General features: G+C 40.4%; 1 protein-coding gene across 3 annotated transcripts in view; it reads left to right on the top strand.

The window, feature by feature from the left end:
* The window catches only part of KATNAL1 (katanin catalytic subunit A1 like 1), an 87,319-nt gene that overhangs the window by 37,558 nt on the left and 25,116 nt on the right, over positions 1-24,645 (top strand). For all 3 annotated transcript variants that reach the window (XM_047871190.1, XM_047871195.1, XM_047871200.1), the window contains exons 4-6: positions 11,026-11,194; positions 20,089-20,216; positions 20,613-20,718. In XM_047871190.1, coding sequence (XP_047727146.1) covers positions 11,026-11,194; positions 20,089-20,216; positions 20,613-20,718 — 403 coding nt within the window. The remainder of the gene's footprint in view (positions 1-11,025; positions 11,195-20,088; positions 20,217-20,612; positions 20,719-24,645) is intronic.

Genomic DNA, 24,645 nt, shown 5'->3' with positions numbered 1-24,645 from the left:
CAAAAATGTACCCCCTCGCTTGTCGTCACTCGGTCCTCTTATTCTGCTTTGCTTTTCTTCACAGTCCTTATTGACGCCTGATACTATGGTCTACACTTACTGTTAACTATCCCTACTACATTGGAAGCTCTGTGAGGTCAAGGCCTTTGACCTTTTCACTGCTGTACCCCCAACACCAAGAATAGTGCTGGCCATAGTGTAGGCATTCGGTACATATTTGTCGAATGAATGAGCTAATAAAATGCTTCGGTTTATCCATGTGTTTACCAATTGTTTTGTTCACCATTCCTTGCATTTCACTCTTTCTAGAATCAGTTTCTTTGCGGAAGTACGTTCTTCAGTAGTTCTTACACATGTCTCTTTTAGTGGTAAACCCTCAGGTTTTGTCTCAGACTTATTTTCCTGTAAGTTTTAAGTGATAGTTTAGTATCGAATACTAGATTCTTTGTTCTCTATGCTTTGAAGAGGACATTAGTAATTGTATTATTTTTGCCTTCTCATTTACATTATCAGCCTAACTGTAGATAACTTGTCTTTTCTCTCCCCGTGTTTTCCTGATTTTATTTTTGTCTTTGGTGTTAAACAGTTCTGTGATGACTTATCTAAGTGTGGCTTTATTTTCACTTATATTCCTTAAGACTTGTATTTCTTTCCTTTCAAATTCTTTTTTTTTAAAATTTTTTAAAATGTTTATTTTGAGAGAGAGAGAGAGAGAGAGAGAGAGACAGTACGAGTTGGGGAGAGGCAGAAAGAGAGGAGAGAGAGAGAATCCCAGGCTGGCTCCACACTGTCAGCACAGATCCTGATATGGGGCTCGAACCCATGAAACCGTGAGATCATGACCTGAGCTGAGATCAAGAGTCGGATGCTTAACCGACGGAGCCACCCAGGTGCCCCTGTTTCAAATTCTTTATGCTTTTAAAAACCATCTTTTAAAAAAAAATTATTTATTTTTTTTGAGAGAAAGGGATAGCACGTGTGCCTGCAAGTGGGGGAGAGGGGCAGAGAGAGAGGGAGACAGAGAACCTTAAGCAGGTTCCATGCCCAGTGAAGAGCCCAACATGACCGTGAGATCACAACCTGAGCCAAAATTGGATGCTTAACTGACTGAGCCCCCCAGGTGCCCCTGAAAACCATCTTAAACATTCATGTTATAGTCTATAATTGATAGTTCTATTATCAGAAGTTATTGGGAGTTTTAACTTTTTCTTTTTTTTTTTTCCTGATGGCTCTTGTTGGTGGTAAAGTTAATGTCTCTCCATGGTTTTAGTCATTTTAAGATGTGGCTTGTTTGGAGGGATGTCACTCCCGAGAGTCTGTGTTTGCTTCAGCCAGGTGCCCTGGAATGTTACCTGCCCAGGACCACTTTTAGGAAAATTTCTTTGAGCTATAAAACTGAATCCCAAGTCACATGACAGCAGGCCCTTGGTTACTATTTCTGGGGGAGACATTTGCCTCACTCCACAAATATGGAACATAGGCCAGATAAACAGATGTACTTGCTTCTTCCACATGTGTGTTTTAAATTCAACTCTTGGGGCTCCTGGATGGCTCAGTCGGTCGGGTGTCTGACTTCGGCTCAGGTCATGGTCTCACTGTTGATGAGTTCGAGTGCCCGCGTCGGGCCCTGTGCTGACAGCTCAGAGCCTGGAGCCTGCTTCGGATTCTGTGTCTCTGCCCCTCCCACGCTCTGTCTCTCAATAATAAATAAACGTTTAAAAATAAATAAATAAATTCAACTCTTTCACTGAGATTGTAGTCCTTGGACAGTCCTCGCTTTATGTGATAGTCTCAGTGCAACTTCTTTGATTGATGTGGGGCCTCAGGCCTTGTCTCCGGTCTTTCTGTGTGGCCATTAAATCTCAAGTCCTTGGGGCGCCTGGGTGGCTCAGTCGGTTACGCGTCCGACTTCAGCTCAGGTCACGATCTTGCGGTCCGTGAGTTCGAGCCCCGCGTCGGGCTCTGGGCTGACGGCTCAGAGCCTGGAGCCTGCTTCCGATTCTGTGTCTCCCTCTCTCTCTGCCCCTCCCCCGTTCATGCTCTGTCTCTGTCTCAAAAATAAATAAAGGTTAAAAAAAAAAAAATTTAAATCTCAAGTCCTTAAGTGTGTGAGGCCTGGAAAGCCTAAAGGACTGTCATGTCATCAGCTCTCTTTTATTTGTTTTTTGGCCATTAGGTATTTCTCTTACCCTCTGGTAATATCACCTATGTATGTAAAAGGGTATTTGTTACATTTTATCCAGAATTCCTACACGGTTGATAGCAGGAAGGGTCTCAGCTTATTTTTGTTGTTGTTACCGTGTTTTTTCATACTTCTATTATTATAAGTTCTTGAAGGTCTTATCCTACAATTTGTTGTCTTTGAGGACTCTTGTTTCTAGTTTAGTGGAGAGCTGCTCAGCAAGGCTTTAGCTGTAAGATTTATGTGTGGACAGAACGGGATGTCCAGTATATTTCTTAAAATATGAATATATTTTTAGCTAAATTTTAAGCTTCTTGGATGCAGGGACTATCTCATATGTTTTTTGTGTCTGTGTGTTTTAAAAATAAATAGGATAATCTTAGAACTTGACTATAAGCTACACAAAGAACTGTGAGATAACTAAAGTTCAACTGGTATAATTTTAATATTTGTAGAAATTATGTAGCCTTTATAACCTGTAAGAGTGCCATTATACATCTAGTTTTGCGGTCTTTAGAGTTAGGCAGAGAATAAATATTCTAAGCGTTCAAATTTATTTATTTTTTAAATTTTTTTTAACGTTTATTCATTTATTGATAGAGACAGCGCGTGAGTGGGGGAGGGGCAGAGAGAGAGGGAGACACAGAATCTGAAGCAGGCTCCAGGCTCTGAGCCGTCAGCACGGAGCCCGACGCGGGGCTCGAACTCACAGACTGTGAGATCATGACCTGAGCTAAAGTTGGATACTCAACCAACTGAGCCACCCAGGCGCCCCTCAAATTTACCTTTATTTTTATTTATTTATTTTTTATTCTAGAGAGAGCACCAGTAGGGAAGAGGGACGGAGAGGGAGAGAGAGACTCTTAAGCAGGCTCCATGCTCCATGCAGACTCCAATTGGGAACCCAATCCCATGACCCTGGAATCATGACCTGAGCCCAGATCAAGAGTTGGATGCTCAACCGACTGAGCCACCCCGGTGCCCCAAGTTTTTCAGATTTAAAAGTCTTTCGAGTTTCATGGAAAACACAAGGCTTGTCTATCTTTAGGTAAAGAAGAGCAAAGTACAATCAGGTGATTAACCTTCCTGGGAGTGGAAGAATTCTACCATTAGACTGATGAATTAGTAACGGTATCATCTCCTCTCCCCCCACCTCTGAAGTGGTAGAATGACAGGCACAGCGGCTTTAAATAAGGATCAGTATGTCCCCTCAAAATTACTGACAAAGATTTAGTTTCTATCCCAGCTGTCTGGTTGTGGATAATGGCAAAATGTTAAGAAGGCAACCCCTGTGGCATTAAATGGTATTGCATAATATTTGGTGTGCGGGTGTCTGTAGCTCCAGATCTCATACCAGCTGAAATTTCTGGTTAAATCTTCCCTTGGTTAACTTGGATGATAGTTGTCTTCTGTAGTGGATAAGCAGCTTTCAACTCCAGGAAGATTTAGAATTAAGAATAGAAATGTCTGGGGTGCCTGGGTGGCGCAGTCGGTTAAGCGTCCGACTTCAGCCAGGTCACGATCTCGCGGTCCGTGAGTTCGATCCCCGCGTTGGGCTCTGGGCTGATGGCTCAGAGCCTGGAGCCTGTTTCCGATTCTGTGTCTCCCTCTCTCTCTGCCCCTCCCCCGTTCATGCTCTGTCTCTCTCTGTCCCAAAAAAATAAATAAACGTTGAAAAAAAAATTAAAAAAAAAAAAAGAATAGAAATGTCTAAGAGAATCAGAGTAATATTTTTCTGTTAAGGGATATGTGCATATTTGCATATTTACTTATTATTTTTATGTACTTGTAATTTAAGGAGATATGGCTAGTGAGGGTGATAAGCATGCAATTCCACCTTTAAGCGTATTATGGAATACGGATTGCCTGGGTGGCTCAGTCGGTTGAGTGTCCGACTTTGGCTCAGGTCATGATCTCGCGGTCCGTGAGTTCGGGGTCGGGCTCTGTGCTGACGGCTCGGAACCTGGAGCCTGCATCAGATTCTGTGTCTCCCTCTTTCTCTGCCCCTCCTCTGCTCACGCTCTCTCTGTCAAAAATAAATAAACATTAAAAAAAATTTTTAATGTATTATGGAATAATGGAGGTCTGTGATTTTTTACATAAAAATTTATGGTAAGTCACTGTTGTGGAACATTTAGAAGAAGTTTAGGCTTATTTATAAGTCTAATTTACTAGGTTTATAAAAGTATTTATATGTAAATTATTATGCTTTATTGAGTAAGACAGTTGAGCAACTAAGAAGGAAATAAAATACATTTGTAAATGTAGGCAAAAAATTTTGGTGGCATTTAATTAACCAGGTTTGAAATGGGACAAAACATTGTTCAAAGGCATCTTAAAGATGACTTCTAAAATCTGCCAGTCTTGTATATAGGAAAAGGTTTGTAAGCTGAATCTAAAAGTTTTAAGGAATAACTGAATTTTTACATTTTTTAACTTTAATAAGTTGAATACTTTTAAAAATCAAATGAAGCTTCTGAAGAGTACAAAAGAGTACAAAAAAGAGTACAAGGTACCCTTGAGGATACAAGACAACTCATATAGTTGTTCAATGTATTTGAAGACCTATAGTATTCAATGTATTTCTGGGTGTGATTGGTTTATTCGTTGGACGACGAGGGAAGACTTGACCTTAACACGGCCTGTTAGGCCTAACATGGCCTAACAACTAAAATGTCTAAAGTTCTTTTTAGAACTGGGACTTAGCATTAAAGGTTAGCTTTTGTGAAGTCACTTGATTTATGGAGAAGGTGCCACTGCAGTTTAGTAGGGAAAGGTGGGTCTTGTCACTAAATCCTTCTGGGTTAATTGAGTATTTATGGGGGAGGAAATCTTGACCCCTCCTACCTCACATCATATAGAAAAATTAATTTGAAATAGATCATTACCTAAAATGTAAAAGATAGTAAGAGAAAGCTTCCAGAAGAGAACATGAAAGGATAATATCTTGATTTTGGAGTAGCACAGACTTATGAAACTGGACACAAAATTATTAAAGAGAAAAGATTGGTAAATCAGAATTCTAAAACTATGAACTTCTCTTCATGAAGAGAGACACCATTAAGAGAGTGAAAAGGCAAGCCATATACTAGAAGATATTTACAGTGCATGTATCTGACAAAGGACTTGCATCCAGAATATATAAAGAATGACAGTCAATGAATCAATAAGAAAAAGACAACTGGTTGGAAAAAAAAAGGTGAACTAAAAACTGGAATAGATACTGTACAAAAGACAGCGTTTACATGGCCAAGAAGCATATTGTTGAAAAGGGGCTCAGCATCCATAGTGAGGAAAGGCAAAGTAAAGCCATAATGAGATGCTATTGTACCTCCACCAGAATGGCTGGGATGGGGTGACTGCTACTCTTATGTATTGTTGATGCGAATGTAGCATGACGTCATCACTTTGGAAAACTGTTTAGCTACATTTACTAAAGCTACTCTTACATGTACTTGATGATCCAGCAGTTCTGTTCCTGGGTACATAACAAAGAAATGAATGCTTATGTTTACCGTGAACATAACCCCATATTCGTAGAAGCTTTAATAATAGTGTCAAATGGAAAACAGCTCAAGTGTTCATCAACGGTAGAATGGATATGTTGTAATTCTATTTACACAATAAAATACCGCACAACATTGAAGGAAGATGAACTCATGCTCCGTGCAGGAACATGGATGGATTTCACAGGTAATGTTGAGAGAAAGACCAAGTAAAAGTACGTACTGTAGGATTCCATTTCTCTGAAACTAGAACAGGCAAACCTAACTTACGATAATAAGGTCAGACAGTGCTTACCTTCTGGGTTGATATTGACTAAAAGGAACCGTGAAAAAGCTTTCTGAGATATTGGGAAGTGTTCTGTATCTTCATCTACTGGTGGTTATATGGTATTAATATTTATTGAGTTGTGTACTGTGTTTACATTTTACTGAACATGTTATATTAGTGACAAATAGATTTACAAATTCTATGAAGTATTAACATCTCCATTTACAGAGGAAGAACATGACGAGTATAGATAGTAAGTAATATGCTCATATAATCAGTAATTGGTAGACCATTTTTTTTTTTTGAGAGAGAGACAGAGCATGAGTGGGGAGGGGCAGAGAGAGGGAGAGAGAATCCCAAGCAGGCTCCACACTGCCAGCATAGAGCCCATCTTGGAAACTATTAGGCCATGACCTGAGCCAAAACCAAGAGTCGGACGCTTAATTGACTGAGCCACCCAGCTTCCCCTAGGATTCTAAATCTCATGCTGACTTCAGATCACCGTGTTGTTTCTCTGTGAGGATAGGAATAGTGTTTATGATGGGTTTTTCTTTTAATTTATTTATTTTGAGGGAGAGAGAGAGAGTGTGTGGGAGGGGCAGAGAGAGAGGGAGAAAGAGAATCCTAAGCAGGCTTGCAAGGCTCCAACTCACGAATGAGTGAGATCATGACCTGAGCTGAAATCAAGAGTCAGACGCTTAACTGACGGAGCCACCCGGGTGCCCTGCAATGTTTTTATGTCAGTAGTATACCCAGCATAGTTCTGTACTTATTAGGTAAACAATAAATATTTACTGATTTGAAAAAATAGCAGTCATATATATGATGAGAGTGGACATAAAATTCTTAATCATTAATGTTTAGTTTCAAATCCTAAGTCCTCTCATTTCTATTTAAGCTTTGTTTTTTACCTCCTGATTTCTTAACAGATAATTTCTCCTGGACTCAGAAGTCTCATATGTTGACTCCCAAGTTCTTACAGCCAAAATATCAGTATGAACTACTTGGAACTTATGTTTCTTATCTTTTTATTAGATATGGAGGAGGTGTTTTTCTGTTTATTTAATTCTGGAGTTATGTAAGTTAATCTAATAGCAAAATAAGATTATTTTTCCTTCTTGTCCAGAAGTTAAATTTAAACAATCTGGATTATGTTCTTGGGCATGTATAGGACCTGTTCTAAATTACTTATTCTTATACCAGAATTCTAACAATGTATGAACAAAAAAAAATTAGAATAATGATGAAACAAAATGCTAGAAGAAATGAGGTCAATGGTAGGAATCTTAAGAAGGAGCCTATATAACAATTGGAGAAAACTGTGCTAGTATTGTAGACCCTGTTACTTAATATGGTGTGGAATGAAGGGTGTCTTCGAAAGAGGGCTTCTTCCCTTGACTTCTGGAACCATGGAAGAGTGGTGCTATAATACAGACAGTTCTCTTTCTGTTGCCTGATGTTTTATGGAGATTTGCCAGGCAGTAGTCTAGTAGGTTCAACCGAGGATGTGGACTCTGAGCCCACGTCCCCTAGCACGTGCGTCTTTCTGGAACATGCCAAAAACTTTGTAGCAATTCTATAATTTCCCTTTTTAGGTGCCCGGATCTTTTACTTAGTGTTGTAGTATAATCAGATTTAAAGTTTCATTAACTACTGAGCAGATAATGTAAATAATTCAAATTACGGACGGTATAAGGCGTCACAACACAATAGCTTCCATGGACCCCGCGAAGAGTTTACGATAAAGAACTGAGCTATTGCTTTTGAAGATCCCCTATGAGCTCCTCTGCATTCCATTCCCCTCCCTCCCCGTTCAGAGTTAGACATTGTCCTGGACTTGGGATTTATCATTCCCTTGCCTTTCTTTACTTTTAGTACACATATTTATGTCCCCAAACAGTATCCTATGTTGCTGTCTGTATGTGTCTTTTGAACCTACCTTTTCACTCACCATAATTGTCCTGAGATTCATCTAGTGTTGTTCCATGTAGTTATAATTCACGTTCATGTGTATATTGTGAATTATATCATTATGTGAATATATACGCATTTGATCTGATACTGGACAGTTGGGTTGTTTTCAGGTGTTTTCTATTACAACTAGTGCTGATAAGAACATTTCCATAGAATATTGATACTTAATATAGCTTAGAAAGAGGAAACTGGATTTTGGAACAAATTAGGCTTATTTGCATATGACAGAAAGCGCATTTCTTTCCGTTTCTAGAGGGGAATCTAGGAGAACTGAGTATAGTGCAGACCTTCTAATCTTGTATCTGCAGATCGATCAGATATTCTCTATCTCGGGAATACTGTAAGCTAGTACAGTGTCGTCTTCTCTTTGACCATCGGGGCAGAGGTTGGTGGTGCCGTGTAACCCTACTGAAGCCTCTTTTTAAACGAGACCAGTAAAAGAAGCCCGAGACTTCTTTTTTTTCCCCTCAGCCTGGAAGCTGTCACTGAATCCTTAAATTGAAGCATGACATTGTGCAGTGATGCGCTAATGGAGGAAGTACAGAACAGAATCAAGGATGTCCTTTGGGAAGTTGCCAGGGTCTGTTACAAATGTAATATCCAACCGCAGCGAGACGGAACCGAAGACTTTTTCTCGGAGCACAGGCACCCTTTCCGTGAGGTTGCGGGTCTTGCCCCAAAGGGCACCTCTGGCTTCTCGAGCAGTTTCGTTCAGACCGCGTATAAGCCCATCAGAAGGGTGAGTGGCGGGACGAGGTCAGCGGCAGCGAACACTTGGGACGCAAGCCTGTGCGAGAGCTTGGACATCATTCTTCTCACGGCACAGCCTGCCTGGGCTGGACGCGTGTGCCAACCGGACTGAAGCGGGACCCCTAAGCCACCGCTGGAGAGCAAGCCGAGGCGGGGAATGTGCCAGCCGCGAAGGCAGAAGAAACGTTTCAGGACTCACTACGGCTCAGCCCTGGGCGCTGAGGCCTCGCGGGCGATTCTAGCAACTGACGAGCAGCCTGGCACGCAGCTGTAGGGGACGGGCTTGCTGCTGGGGAGCAAAAGCTTCAGGCTGCCTGTGCCTCTAAAAAGTAGGCCCACAGACAACGACGGACTGTTTAAATAGGCTCAGCTGCCACCAGAAGGGCGGACTTGACGTAGTACGTTGTGCGTGGAAGAGCGCGGCTCTCCTTGTGTCGTCTTGGGCCTTCGCCACGAGTCCGATTCAGGGAAGGCGTTTACGCACGCGCACATGCGCGCGTCCCAAAGTAAAGGGCTGCCCTGCTGCTTTCCGCTCCTTCAGCAAAACGGAGCAAGCGCTCGGTCAAAAGAAAGCTGTTGCAGTGAAATGCCGGGAACAGAGCGCGTAACGTTTTTGGTTGTCTTAGATCCGTCTCATCACAGTGTTGCTTTGTTGGCAGATGCTTAAGAGACCAAGCTTGCCCTAAACTGATAATGCAGTAATATCTTTGTATTTGAAAATGCCTTGTAACCAGTTCCTTTTCCGTGATGTCTTTCACAAGATTGCCCATTCATCTTTGTCTCCTCCTGGGGCCTAGCACACTAGTGGCTATATACCTCCTAATAGGTGGTCAATACATAATTATTGAGCTGAGTCAGCTCCAAGGATTCAGATGTCAGTGTGTAATAACCGAAGAGCCCTCGCTTCTCTTATCCCAGCAGTTTCATGCGGCGGTCTCATTCCAACATTCTGAAGATGCTGTATTAGACCTGCTATATGTCAACAGTTTTTTGTTTTTTGTTCTTTTTTTTTTTTTTTTTTTTTTTTTTTTTACCTCTGTTGCCTTAAGTTGGCATCCTTCCTGGCTTTTCATCTGTTTTTCTGTGTTGCTGGGTTCTGAGTTATATACATGTATCACTTCTGATATCAGGGAGAGAGACTCCATGATGAGTTGGATGAATTGAAAGCATGAAGTTGGAAAAGGGATAATAATAGGTATGGCATATGGGTAAAAAAAAAGGAATACACATATGGGATCTCAAGGGCTACAAGTGAAGGCAGAGCAGTAGAGAGAGAAAAGATAGGAAAACAGAAGCAGAGACAGTCCAAGGAAGAAGAACCAAGAGATTAGGCACAGAGTGGATAGAGTCTCCGTAGCACCCAAAGAGAGATGCTAAATACTGTGCTAAGAAACCTTAGAGTTTCGCTACTTGAAGAGGAAGTGTTTTGCGTTACAGGGAACAAAATGCGTCACTTGGTGCACATGCTTACTTTTATTTAGTTGTCAAAACTTAAAAGACATTGAGGTATAATCGACATGCAACATTAGCGTCGGGTGTAGAACCTGACGATTCAGTATTTTTATATGTTGTGAAATGGGCTGCCATGTGTCTAGTTAACATCCTTCGCCATACATGGGGCTCTGAGTTCTTCATTCACATCTGGGGGCCTGTGTAATTTGAACGGTCCTGTGATTTTTGGCACCTTCGATGCAAGAATAACATTTTCACACAAAAGTGAATTTGTATATGAAAAACTGCATTGTTTAGCCCTACTGCTTATAATTTGATGAATGAAATGGTGGATTTTCCAGTACAGAAGCAGAGGAAACAATTTTGATTGAAATCAGTAAATTAAGTCAACTGCGCGAATAGTTGTATTTTGAATTCCTGTCCTTTCAGCTTTTCGTGCTTTTGTAAAAGTCGAAGTATAATTTACATGCAATGTGATACTAGTTTCAAATGCTTTCGTTTTTTTAAAAGTTACTTAGTTTGGGTTTAAGACAGTAATGAATAAAGTAATTGACTTTCCATTACACTATTAAGATTGTTAGATGGAAATAGTCTGTATTGCCCTCTGTTGGTGATTAATAGTTATTTTTGACAAAATAACTGCTGTTACACATATCATTTATATGTACTTAAAAATTGTATCAACCAGTCTATTTTATAGAAAAGCACTATTGCCCCCCCCCCCCCCCCCGAAAAGTACTTTTAAGAACTGATCTAATAGTCGTAGCCGTGAATTGGCAGAAGGGAACCGATGGGAGATTTAGGGCTTCTGGACTGGATAGTTTTATCGACTACGGGAGCGTCCAACTACTTTTGCCTTTGGTTAATTTTCATTTTCATTTTTTTCCTGTCAGAGCTCCACCTCAGATAAGGCGTCCCAATCGAGAAGTAAGACCTCTGAGGAAAGAAATGCCCGGAGCGGGAGCCCGGGGACCTGTGGGCCGAGCACATCCTATATCGAAGAGTGAAAAACCCTCCACCAGTAGAGACAAGGATTATAGAGCAAAAGGAAGAGAGGATAAGGCAAGACTCTCTTTGTAACTCGTTCACTTGAGGCCCATGGCTTTTGGTGAATATTATCATGTCTTTCGGGTTTTCAGGGTACCCCCGGGTTTGACACGGAAGAGAGTGGGAAAAAAAAAAGTCTGATTCAGAACCCCAAGCAGTCTTTGCAATCTAAGCAGAACCCCGCAATGCTAATAACCTCAGAGGTGTATTTCGATAAAGACACACAGATCTTTAGTAAAATGGGTCTTTGGGAGAAACACGCAAAATAAAGTTTTAAAACTTAAAATATATTTGAACAAGTATTCTGAATTGAAATGGGCAATAAATGAAAACAGCTGTAGGGGAAGGACTTAACGTGGGTATCGGTTTTTTTTCTCTTAACGAGAGAATTTTCCTAGGTTGGGGTTCACTGTGTGCATTTACTTTATCTGGGAAATTCATCCGTGAATAAACATAGTACTAGGTGGCGATTCTGTACTGCCCTTACAATGGACTTTAGAAACATGGGCCGAAGATAATCTTATAGAGTAGGGAGCCAGCCAGGATGATCTGACCCATCTTTTGGCTTTAGTTTTAGTGAAAACAAAATTAGATTTTTAGCGATAGCATTTCCCATTTCCATTGTGGCGTCATGAATGAACGATGATGATTGTTGAATTGCGACCAAGGAGTTGAACATTTTCCTAGCTAGAGATTCAGGATATGTCATCATGTCGATACCAGAACACTTACAATGAAAATATAACTTACCACTAATAGCAAGTTGTTATCCTTAAAGATTAGATGCTGTGTTGGAATATTTTTATGATGTATGATTTCAATTAGCAGATAAGGACTCTGCACAGACCACCTTCCTAGGCCTTGTGTCTGGTAGAATACAACCGGTGTTTTTGGAGTATTTCTGTTCATGAGCTAGATTCAGAGATAGATTCTACTTGTCTGCCTCGCTAGGACACAGCAAAGGAATTAGATATTTTTACATTGATAATTTGTCGGAGCTATTATACCATAAAACAGTAAGTGATTCCATTTCCGATCCTTTTTGGGATTCATGAGGGACACCAATAAATTAATTAATTGTTCCTGCTGGTGGAATTGTACTGTTTTCCCCCCATTATCAAAAGCCATCTGAATGGATACTTAAAAATCTCTATGTTATCTGTCATTTTTGTTTCTTTCCTTGTTCTTCATTTTGTCAGTTAACCCTGGCGTGCACTTTGGAACATAAAGTAGGGGCTAAAGTCCAACCCTCACTCTGCTCGTAGCTTTCAGGAAAACTTTTAGAACTGTGTGAGGAAATGCCAGGCTTTCACCGTAATTTCACATAACGCAAGAGAATAACCTTGGTCTTGGTTTATTTGGATGCTTCCTTGCTGGGCAGCACTCAGAGCAATTAGACATTAATCCACGAAACCATCCCATGAAGCAGGTAGTCCTCTTTTTCCCACTTTACAAATGAAGAAACCGAGGGAGAGAGCCGAAGTACCTAGCCCCAGGTCATAGATTACGGAATGGAGCTTGGAACGGAATTTGTGAAGTCACAGATCTTTTTCCTCTTTATTTTAGGATTTTTTCATATTATGGAATATCCCTACCAAACTAGATTAAAAATATGGATTGGATTTGAAAAGAGTCCCGGAACAATTAAATAAATGTTGATTTTTAATGTGATTCGTCAGCAAAGAACAAAGCAATGAGGCAGCATTTGTTGAATGCCAGATTGTTCTGGAGATTGCAAATTGTCTTTCTCTTAAAAAGTTCCAAATAATTTTCTAAATCCTATTCTTTCACTGACATGTAAGTACTCAGAATGTCACTGGAAAGTAAGCCCTTTATTTTTTTAAAAAGAGAACTCTACAGTTGTTTGAAGATAAAAGATGTCTTCTGAGTCACTCTGGACACAAAAGGGACTACAATTAAGAAAAACGAATGCAAAGTTTATTAGTATTTGAAAAGCGTACGTGGTTCAGTTATGATCGTTGTAAGCACTCAAATACCCATTAGAATACCATGTCCCTAAAACTCACTGAGACCTGTGATAGGGTTCGAGGAAGTTTAGGTGAAACTGCTTTTGAAAGCTAATTTGAAAATGAGTACCTTGTATTGGACGCCTCCTCAGAGATATTTTGGTTCCCAGTGCTGTTGGTTTTTTAAAATTAGTTTTGTGTATTGCAACCAGCTTTTTTTTCTTTTTTTTTTTTTTAAAGGAGAGTAGCCTAGAAAATTCAGAATGCATTGGCGATAGTAAGGACACTATTATTTTGAGGAAAAGTAGTTACATGAATATGTATAAAAGTTATATAATTATATATTTGTATACAGTAGCTCATGATCTCAGATGAATTTGTACTTCAACGCTTAGCTTTATAGATGTAAAAAAAAAAAAAAAAAAAAGTGAGGACATGAGAAATGCTGTACCTCACCCAAGATTCTCAGTATCGTTGGATGTTTGAAGCTTTATCTATATGGTGGCTTACTTAATTCCTAGAAGTTTCTGTGACCTCAGCATTATTTCCCCGTTCTACATATGAAGAAATTGAGGCACCAGCATCGCACCTGCACAAGCTGGTGCGGGAACTGGGAGTTGAACTCTTTGAACACCTGGGCTTTTAATCGGTATGCTATGCAGCCTCTTGTTTGAAAACGCTTACTGTCTTATTTTAATGTATCACGGATGCCTTTTATAAGATTTTCCAGCTCCTTTTCTGAGAGTGATTAAGCACCCCCCCATCCCCACCCCCCCCCCCCCCGCTCTTTTTTTTAAAACTGTTGACAGGTTTCCAGTGAGGTCCAAGCTTAAAAATACTGGTTTTGAACCAGTAACCACCACTGTGTATGGTGATCTGTTGTTCAGCCCTTACAGTTTTTCTCTCCCTGAGGTCCACAGACTCATCATAAGCCAGTTTGTTACCCTGTTTACTTAACACACCTTTATTGTGTGCGTACTTTGTATTAGTCATACTTGGCAGGGACTGGGAATACAGACTCTAATAAAGTGTGACTCCTGACCTCACGCTGATTATTTTCTTATTGATGAGAGGGAGTCAGAAGAATCAGTTCACCTTTACAGCTATTTTTGTCAGTCTTATTTGAATGTACCTGAGAACGTCCGATGTATTGTTATTTCTTTTTAAAGATTTTTGTCTTTTCTAAGTAATCTCAATACCCAACAGGGGGCTCAAGCCCACAACTCTGAGACCAAGAGTCACGTGCTCCACCAGTTGAGCCGGCCAGGTGCCCCTTGATGTATTATTATTTAACTGTTTAAACCTAGGGTCGGTATAGAAATAGACGCAGAAATAATAAATGCATTTTTTTTAATTGAAAAAAGATGGTTTAAAAATGTTAGGTAGCGGAGGAAATGTTTTTGTACTACAACCGAAAATAGGTTTAATTCATAAAACTCTGATTCTCAAGTATTTTCAGACTATGGCTCTACGGCGAATTAACTCTTAGTGATGTGAGCAGTGCTTCCATTATGATCTCCTGATTAAGGCTGTATATGCTTTTTTTTATTTAAATCTTTTTTTCAACGTTTTTATTTTTATTTTTGGGACAGAGAGAGACAGAGCATGAACGGGGGAGGGGCAGAGAGAGAGGGAGACACAGAATCGGAAACAGGCTCCAGGCTCCGAGCCATCAGCCCAGAGCCCGACGCGGGGCTCGAACTCCCGGACCGCGAGATCGTGACCTGAGCTGAAGTCGGCCGCTGAACCGACTGCGCCACCCAGGCGCCCCTGTATATGCTTTTAAGTAGAATTCAGAATAAAGCATGGTAAATTATATTAATAGAATCAATTTAAAATTATTACATGTCAGCGACTTTATTTCATTGAATTTCGTGTAACAAATGACCCTTTTTGACTTCTTTCCTTATCACCCCTGAGTAAGTGTAGGGATGTCTGGATGTCTGATGTGGAGAGATGTTATAAACTGGATTGAGAGCTGTTGAGGGGTCCTTGTACAGATGAACGGTGACTTGAAGAAAACTTTTTTCTTTTTTCCTTGAAGAAAAGGATACCATCATATGGGTACTATTTGACGAACGATGATCATCTAACTAGTAGTATACTGGTAAACGTTCAGTAACTAGTCTCCTGAAAATGTGTGTGTATATACACATTCACACATTTGTTATAAATCTGATGTTAAGGATGGGTAGCACATCATTACAAATCATAAAATATATAGTCCTCTTATTGTAAATTTTGTAGAGCTAATGGACTCTCACACAAGGCCTCTGCTGATTTTTACTAATCTTGTGTCTGTGGCCAACCTGTGGTTGCAGTTAACAGATGAAGAGAAATGTAGTTCTGACGTGAATGTTGGGTGGTATTTTTTTTCTCATTAATGAGTAAGATGAAAGTGTAACAATAGGAATGTATGTCGGTAGTTCATTCATTCATCGGGTATTTGAGCAACTTCGATGAATCGGATCATGGTTTTCAGATACCGGAAAAATATTTCCTTAGTTTCTGCGCTATTTATGAAGTAACAACTGCGGAAATGACATACTTTTCAGTTTCACCTGCATTAACATTCCCCCCCCCCTTATTTTCTTAAGTCTAGACTGTTAACAAAACAATCAAGCCCCGATTTATACCATCAGCTGATTTCTGTGGTATAAGTACTTCTATGACCGATTCCAAACTACTGGCGTGATGTTGCTGACCTCAGTTGAGATGAACTTAGACATCACTGGGACTGTGGGCCAGTGGCTTTTTATTACTAATTAGCTAGTAATTCTGATGTTGGGTAGCTCACCACCTAACAAGAGCAATGACCCCTTTGTTAGACAGAACCCATTGTTAGAAAATTGTTTTGCTGATCTGAAATTCATATCCTTTGTCACTTTCTACTGGTCCCAGTTCTTTCCTTTAGAATAAGATAGAGGAGATGGAGGTGAACAGGTCAGTTGGTCATGTGGGTCCGTTAGTGTTTTCTTCTTTACCTTAAATGTCTCTGGTGTCCTTGATTCTCCTCTATATGATGTGGTTTTTCAATCCTTTCTCACCCTGGGTATCCTTCTCTGGGTCTAATTCACTTGTCACCTGAAACGCAAGACTCAGAGCTGTAACTGACCATCTTCCACTTCATCTGCCCCTGTGGGGAGGCACACAATAAGATGCAAAAACCGTTGTTTGTGCTTTAGGCCAAGCTGTGTTATTAATGGACTCTATCTGATATTGGGTTAGTTGCTAATTTTAGCCTCACTTTTTTTTTCAAATAGAGTGATGAGCCAATACTAATGAAAGATCATTAACAAATCTTTCTTGATAAGGGTAATTGAGATGTTAGCAAAAAGATACTAAAATATTTTGAGGAAAAAGGGCTGTTAGACTTCATGCTAAATATCAGATTCTTGCTAGTGTTGACCTTTGTCAATCAATGTGAAAATCTAAGCAAAGAATTCTAAGATCATTTCAGTGTTATTGCAGCTAGTATTGTTATCATTAATAAACTGTACAGGTAATAATATCTTGGGTGAGGAGGTTATCTTAGTTGCCTGAAAACTCAGTCCCTTTTAGGTATTACAGTTAGTCTAGCCCGTGAACTGAAACTACAGTTACTTATATTTGATATCCCTATTCCAGGTTAGCTGGGTATTTGTTTTGAAGGATAATGGTCACCCATTTTGTTGATTTCTCAAGGTAACCAAATTATTTACTTTTACTTTCCCTAATTTTTTTCTTTAATAACCTCACCATTTTGATTTGTAAAAGTTCCTAGAATCTTTTTTGCTTAATTTGTACTCAGATCTCATCTCTACCTTTGATAAACTTTGGATTCTAGGGCAGGTCATTTGACTGGCTTACACCCGTATTTCCTCTTCTGCGAATTAAGAGGCTTGACCTTGAGTAGTGTAATAGAGGCTTTTCTTTCTCTGCTTCTTGTCCTCCCTCCACCCCATCCTTTTCCCACATGGTAGGCAGAAGGATCATTTAAAAATGTAAATAGGATCCTGTTACTTCCCTATTGAACACATTTCAGAAATTTCCCCGTGCACTTAGAATAAAATCCAAACTCCTCACTGTGACCTGCAGGGGCCTAGGTGAGCTGGCCCCTGCCTTCCTCTCCAATCTGTTTTATTTGCTCAATACCTTTTAGCCACCCTGACCACCCACATTTTTCGTAGCATTTCGCAGTTTATGATTATGTATGTTTTTGTTTTGTTTACTTGTTTCCCCTACCAGACTAGATGCTCAATGAGGGCAGATAGTGTATATGCATTCACCGATAAAACCTACTGCACAATGAAATGTGTTAGACAGATGCTCACGTATTTATTATTCTTAAAAATCCTCTGATTTCTATTACTTTCAGATAAGTGTACAGCTTTTTCTTTCTCTTGGTAGTATTTATCAAGTCTTTCCTACCACTTGGACATTCATATTAAAATGGATGTCTACCTACATTTTTTAATAGTAATTTTTTGGTAGGTCTGAAATTACGATGCCATTTCAAGACTTAAGTCTCAGATATTTCAGTTTCTGTTGCATTCTTTAGTTGATTTATTTCTAGAAGAGGTGTTTTTTTTTTTTTAAGTTTATTTATTTTGAGAGAGAAAGAGAGCACGAGCAGGGGAGGGGAAGAGAGAGAGAATCCCAAGTGCAGAGCCGGATGCCGGGCTTGAACCCACAAACTGTGAGATCATGACCTGAGCTGAAGTCAAGAGCTGGATGCTCAACAGACTGAGCCCTAGAAAAGTTTTTAAAGGGATTAGTTTCTGGTGATTTGTTTGAATGTGGCTTTGTAACTGTGCCCTACCTGTATTATAAAATGTGATTCTAGGCTGAGCTCATTTTAAATTTGTAGATGTAATGTTTGTTGTGTAGGTATGCCAGAAATTTACTCTTTTTTTTTTAATGTTTATTTATTTTTGAGAGAGGGAGAGAGACAGAGACAGAGCACAAGGTGGGGGGGTGGGTGGAGAGAGAGGGAGACACAGAATCCGAAGCAGGCTCCAGGCTCTGAGCTGTCAGCACAGAACCCCATGCAGTGCTTGAACTCATGAACTGTGGGATCATGACCTGAGCTGAAATTGGATGCTTAACTGACTGAGCCACCCAGGCGGCCCAAAATTTACTCTTTTTCATAGTGTCAATATTGATATCTATCATCTGAAATACAAGAATCTTTCTGAAAATTCACCTTGATAGTGTCACTGTGCTACCTAGAAACAGAAAATTATTCATTTTTTTGGGTCGAGTCACCAAGATTACTATTTGGTCATTTACCTAGTGCTTAATGAACTAGAGCATTTGCCCAAAGGGAGCCATTTAGTCCCCTGTCAGCACTTATGGTCAAGCCTATGGTGTATCTCAGATGAAGTGTGGTGGTAGGGGTTCATTGCTGTTCTCTCCCTTCAGATTTAAGCTTAGGATATTGACTCATTTTTTGACTACTTTCCCTTTCGTTTTTGTATTAGACAGTAACTGTGGGGCTGAAGCTCTGGGGAGGTATTTGGCTCTGTCCCCTGACGTCATTCCATTGGTTGAACTATCTCTAGCAACTGAGCACGTTTCATTTCAAGCTCTTCAAAGCTGAGTAAATCTTGGCAGAACCCCATAGAAAACAGAGCATGTAATTCTTTTTTTAAAGCCACCATATTATTAAATGAAGAATTGGGGTAAAGTATATTGCTTTAGTGGTCTTAATAGCACCACTTAAAAAGGTCCTTTTACCATTATCACTACAATGACTTTATGATGTGGTCCAAGGACCTTACTAGGAAGAAACCCCTGAATCCTGAGGGGCACTTAGAGTAACAGGGAAAAGGCTTTGTAAGAAGCAGTTCAGAGTCCCAACTCTTTCCCTATATGCAGCCTCTTCTTGGTTGCTTTGAAGGATGTCATAGTTTGTAAAGCTCTTCAGCTGTAAGCTGACTCCATTAGGCATGAGATGGTCTCATGTTGTGCAAAGGGCACGGGTTCAGGGAGTCAGGAAGAGATGCATTAAAATCTCTACTCTGCCATTTAATAATTATGGGTGATTAAGTTATTTCACCTGAGTCCTAGGTCCTCATTTTAAAAATAAGGATAATAATACCTACCTTGTTGTGAGTATATGTGAGATTTATTGGCAGGTAGTAGGTTCTCAGTGAATTAAGGTTGTTTTGTCCTCTGCATTAATAGTCTGTGTATTCTCTGGTGGTGGTGGAAATTCCCTGCATCCACAAATTCAGAAATATCTAGCAAGGGTCATTTTAGTCTTACTTGCAACTGTCCGTCCACGGATGTAAATTTGAAGGAGTGGATAATAAAGTTGGCCAATTCATCTGTTTCTGAGGAAATGAACAAGGAAGGGTGGCATTTGGGTAATCAGAAAACGCTATCTTAAAATAACAAAAAAATTATTTAAAATGATTACATTATAATATTTTGAAACTCAGTGATGTTAATTAAAATTATCTTGTTTTTTTGTGTTTTTAAAAAATGTTTATTGGGGCGCCTGGGTGGCGCAGTCGGTTAAGCATTCGACTTCAGCCAGGTCACGATCTCGCGGTCCGTGAGTTCGAGCCCCGCGTCGGGCTCTGGGCTGATGGCTCAGAGCCTGGAGCCTGTTTCCGATTCTGTGTCTCCCTCTCTCTCTGCCCCTCCCCCGTTCATGCTCTGTCTCTCTCTGTCCCAAAAATAAATAAACGTTGAAAAAAAAAATAAAAAAAAATGTTTATTTATTTTGAGAGAAAGAGTGCATGTGTCAGGAGGGGGCAGAGAGAAAGAGAGAGGGAATCGCAAGCAGGCTCTGAGTTGTCGGCACAGAGCCCAATGCGGGGCCCGATCCCACAAACCGTGAGATCATGACCTGAGCCAAAATCTAGAGTTGGACGTTCAGCCAACTGAGCCACCCAGCCGCCCCTAAAATGATCTTTTGTTATTGAACAGTACTGTTTTTATATCTGTCTCCAGGGAAGGAAGAATATGCAAGACGGTGCAAGTGATGGTGAAATTCCCAAATTTGATGGTGCGGGCTATGATAAGGATCTGGTAGAAACTCTTGAGAGAGACATCGTATCCAGGAATCCTAGCATTCATTGGTTAGTCTTTAAGTTCTTAAATTAAAGTAGCAGAGAAAACACATTATTGGGTGGCCTGGTGTGAGTCTTTTCTTATTATCCATTAATCTTCCTGACTGTGACTTCATGCCTAATATATGAGTGTGTAGGATTGACAGGACAATTCTTTCAAAATATAACCGAGACATTTTACATGTTAATTTGATGTTGCCATAACTGATGAAGGTTGTTAATTGAATAACATGTCCTAATTAATAACTGCCATATGTTTTCACTGATCATTTTATGCAGTATTAATTAAATCATGTTCTTAATGTAATAATAACTTCATAAATAAAAAATTTTTTAAAGAGTTAGTATTGCCCATAAGTCAGAGGTGTCCTTGAATAAACACGAAACTTTGCTGTCGTTGCAAAGGGATGACATAGCAGATTTGGAAGAAGCTAAGAAGTTGCTCAGGGAAGCTGTTGTTCTGCCAATGTGGATGCCTGACTTTTTCAAAGGGATTAGAAGGCCGTGGAAGGTGAGCATGTATTAAAATAAAATAGGTATAAAAATGTGGCTTACGTGATAATGAAAGACACCATTGTGGTTTCTTTATGTGTTTGTTAGCACAGTGAGTAAAAGCTGGAGGAGGTTTGTGTACCCCCTAAATACCTGGATTTGAATTTGTAGTTGAGGTGTGTTGCCTCTGCATGGCAAGAGAGGGACAGAGTGTTGAAATTACCGTCTTCAGTTAAGTCACGCCCCTCAGATTTGCCAAGCTAGGGATTAGCTTTAAGAATTTTCTAGATGTCTGTTTCTGGAGATAAAAAAATTAAGAAGCAAATTAAAGAGTCTATTTATTTATTTGGTAATCTGTACACCTCACCTGGGGCTCAGACTCAACGACCTCAAGGTCAGGAGTTGCATGCTCTCCCAACAGAGCCAGCCAGGTGCCCCTAAACAGCAGGTAATCTCATAGAATAAGTGTTTGATCAAATAAATGCCTTTCTAAAAGTTGACGTATTTCTCACTGTTAATAATTTTGGTCACTTCATTTAAGCATGGTATAATTCTAAGACATGCCCTCTACTTTAGATTAAAAAGTCTGCCCAGGGCTAGTTCCCAAGTCCTTTGCTTTTATTTTGGCATCTTAAAAAAGAACCTTCTGACAATGGCTGCCTGGAACTTTGTTTGGTCTTAGTCACAGGCAAATCTGACTGGTAGAGTGAAATAAAACCATGATCTTACTTTGCCCTTCTGGATTACGTAGGAAGGTCTGTTTCTCTTCTCAATATCTCTTTCTCTTTGGACATGCCTTACAGTAAAGAAGAGGAGAAATTGTGTATTTACACAAATAGCTTGGAATACCCATAGCATTTTGATTGTCTTCTACAATTTAAAAACTTTTGTGGACTGTTACAAATCTACCAAATTTTGGTAACATATTACTGTATATTCCCTTTTTATTGTAACTGTTAAAACAATATTTAAAAGAGAGAAAAGTAGGTATTTGAAAGTAGGTATTTAAAGGAGGTTTAAGGGGTGCCTGGGTGGCTCAGTCGGTTAAGTGGCCGACTTCGGCTCAGGTCACGATCTTGCGGTCTGTGAGTTCGAGCCCCGCGTCGGGCTCTGTGCTGACGGCTCAGAGCCTGGAGCCTGTTGCAGATTCTGTGTCTTCCTCTCTCTGACCCTCCCCCGTTCATGCTCTGTCTCTCTCTGTCTCAAAAATAAATAAAAAAACGTTAAAAAAAAAAAAAGAGCTTTAAGACAGCAGGAATAGTAGGCATACACCCACCTATCACGATGAGCCCTGTAAATCTTTTTTTTTAAATAAAGTTTACTTATTTATTTTGAGAGAAAGAGAGCAAGCAGGGGGGGAGGGGCAGAGAGAGAGGGAGAGAGAATCCCAAGTGGACTCAGTGCTGTCAGCGTGGAGCCTGACGAAGGGCTTGAACTCAAAAACTGTGGGATCGTGACCCGAGCCGAAATCCAGAGTTGGAGGCTTAACCGACTGAGTCACCCGGGCGCCCCAAGCTCTGTAAGTCTTTAGCAGGAGGGTGATTTGCAAACGTAGAAAGATCACCTTGACCAGAAGTATGGAGGATGGACTGGAGATGGGCATAGATGGATACAGATGAGGAACCTGATTAAGAGGATGTTGCACCAGTCGAGCTGAACAGTGAGGACCTGAACAAAGGCATTTGTTATTTGGCCAGTGAAAAATGGGTGGATTTATGAGATACATAAAAGATATGACTAATAGTTTATAGGGATGAGGAAGAGGGACAAGTTGTATGACCCCCAAATTCCAGGCTTAATTGAAGGAGCGTGCAGTTACTTGGGACACCAGCTACTTTGGGCCAGACCTCATAGGTTGAAGGCACTTGTCCGTGGGACTGTCCTCACTTCAGATGCCAACTGCCTACTTGGGCGTCCCCAGGTCTCCTTCACTTCTGGCCAGCTGGCTATAAATTTGGGGGTTCTCACTATCTCCTTAGATTTGGTAATTCTCTAGAAATGACTCACAGACCTTAGGAAAGCATTGTACTTACAATCACAATTTTTATCATAGCAAATGGAGGCAAATCGGGACTAGCCAAGGGAAGAAACGCATAGGGGCAAGATCAGGAGGATGCCGGAAGCGAAGCTGCTGTTGTTTTTTTGTCCATAGAGTCAGGTTGCTTTGCCCTACTAGCACATGGGTGTGTGACAACACATAGAGTCCTGCCAGCAAGGAAGCTCACTCAAGCTTCACTGTGGAGGGTTTTTATTGGGGTTTCATTACATAGCTGGGATTGATTGAATCACTGCCCACGTGTCTCAGTCTCCAGTCTCCTTTCTCTAGAGGTCTGGTTGACATCACTCAACCCAAAGTTGGCTCAAAGTCCTAACGCTCTGATCCTATGGTTGGTTTTTCTGGCAAGGCCAGCTACCATCTGAATTATCTCATTAGCATAAACTATATAGGGGCCTACCATGAGTCACCACATTAACATAAAATTTCAGGATTCCAATGAAACAACAAAGACACTCCTGTCACTTTGGAAATTCCGAGGATTTGTGGTCTCCACCTCCCGGGAACTGGGGGGAAAAAAACAGCCAAATTCTTTATTATACAGCATGCACACTATAAACTGATACTGGAAATTGAGAAGAGGTGCAGGTTTAAATAGAAACAAAATATGTTTAGGTAAATACTCCGCAAGTAATTGGAAACAGAGGTGTGGAGCTTAGGATAGAGTTTGGATTTAAATTAAAATAGTGAGAATATGCATGTGGATGAGATGGTTCAAGGAGGTCTATAAAGGGAAAAGAGCAAAAGGCTTGGAATCGCTTTGAGAATGTAAAGGGCAGAGGAAGAGGAGATCCGAAAGGCACTGAAGAGAGTCCCAAGGAGGAGGAGTCTCAGGGAAGGAAGAGGGTCATAGAATTAACCCGGGGAGAAAGTGTTTCAGGAAGAAGGGAATGAATGTTAGGTATCAGCACCCTCAATGGACAGAGAGAAGGAGAAACGACAGAAGTTGAAAAATGACCCTGGCATTAGTAAATTAGGCAGTTTTAGTGAATTAGTGGAGGCGGAAGGCGGATTGTAGCTCATAAAGAAAAAATAGTAAACACATACCATTTCTTTAAGAAGGTTGGCTGAGAAGGGAAGGCGAGGTGAATAGTAGCTAGAGGATATGTAGGGTCGAGTGAAGGATTTTTTGTTAACAGGACAGATTTAAGTCTGTTTATATACTGAGGGAAGGAGCTGATAGAGAAGGAGATACAGGCAACCGAGGAGATAATTGAAAGAGGAGCTGGCGTTTATAAATACTGTACTGTGTGAATCTATCTATGTACAGATGCTAATTTTGGAAATTAGCTCCTGTTGGAGGTGGCCCCATTGAAGGACATTACAGGAACTGAGAAGGGCATTCAAAGGGGACATTAGAAAAAGAAATAATGAATTTGGCTATAGCTGTGCTATATTAGTTGTTTTTACAGTTTCCAAAATACCAATCTCATGCACCGTTAAAGGCTCCTTGCAAAGCAAAATACTTTTTATAAAAGGAGTGTTTTAAATCCTAGTGACCTCTGCTCTTTCTGGGTGTCTGAATTCTATAGCTGTGTTAACCTGAAAAATAAAACTCAGTTACTTTATCAGCAAAAACTGGGTTTATTTAGGAGTAGCAGAGAATTGCAATTTAGGACAAGCAAGCTATGGCAGAACCATAGGCAAGACTGGAGAACAAAGGAGAGGAACACTCTTTTATAGAGGAAAGGGGAAATTGGGAGGCCTGTTGCAAAGAAAAAGTGTATTGGAGGGGCTCCTGGGTGGCTCAGTCAGCTAAGCATCTGACTGTCGGACTCTTGATTTAGAGTACTGAGTTGGCCTCTGCACTGACAGCAGGAAGCCTGCTTGGGATTCTCCCTCGCTCTCACTCTCTCTCTCTCTCCCTGCACCCCCTCCACACTGCTGCTT

This window comes from Prionailurus viverrinus, chromosome A1, assembly GCF_022837055.1.
Source record: "Prionailurus viverrinus isolate Anna chromosome A1, UM_Priviv_1.0, whole genome shotgun sequence".
NCBI classification, from domain to species: domain Eukaryota; kingdom Metazoa; phylum Chordata; class Mammalia; order Carnivora; family Felidae; genus Prionailurus; species Prionailurus viverrinus.
Note: the sequence above shows the minus strand (reverse complement) of the source record. Positions and strands in the feature narration are given on the sequence as shown.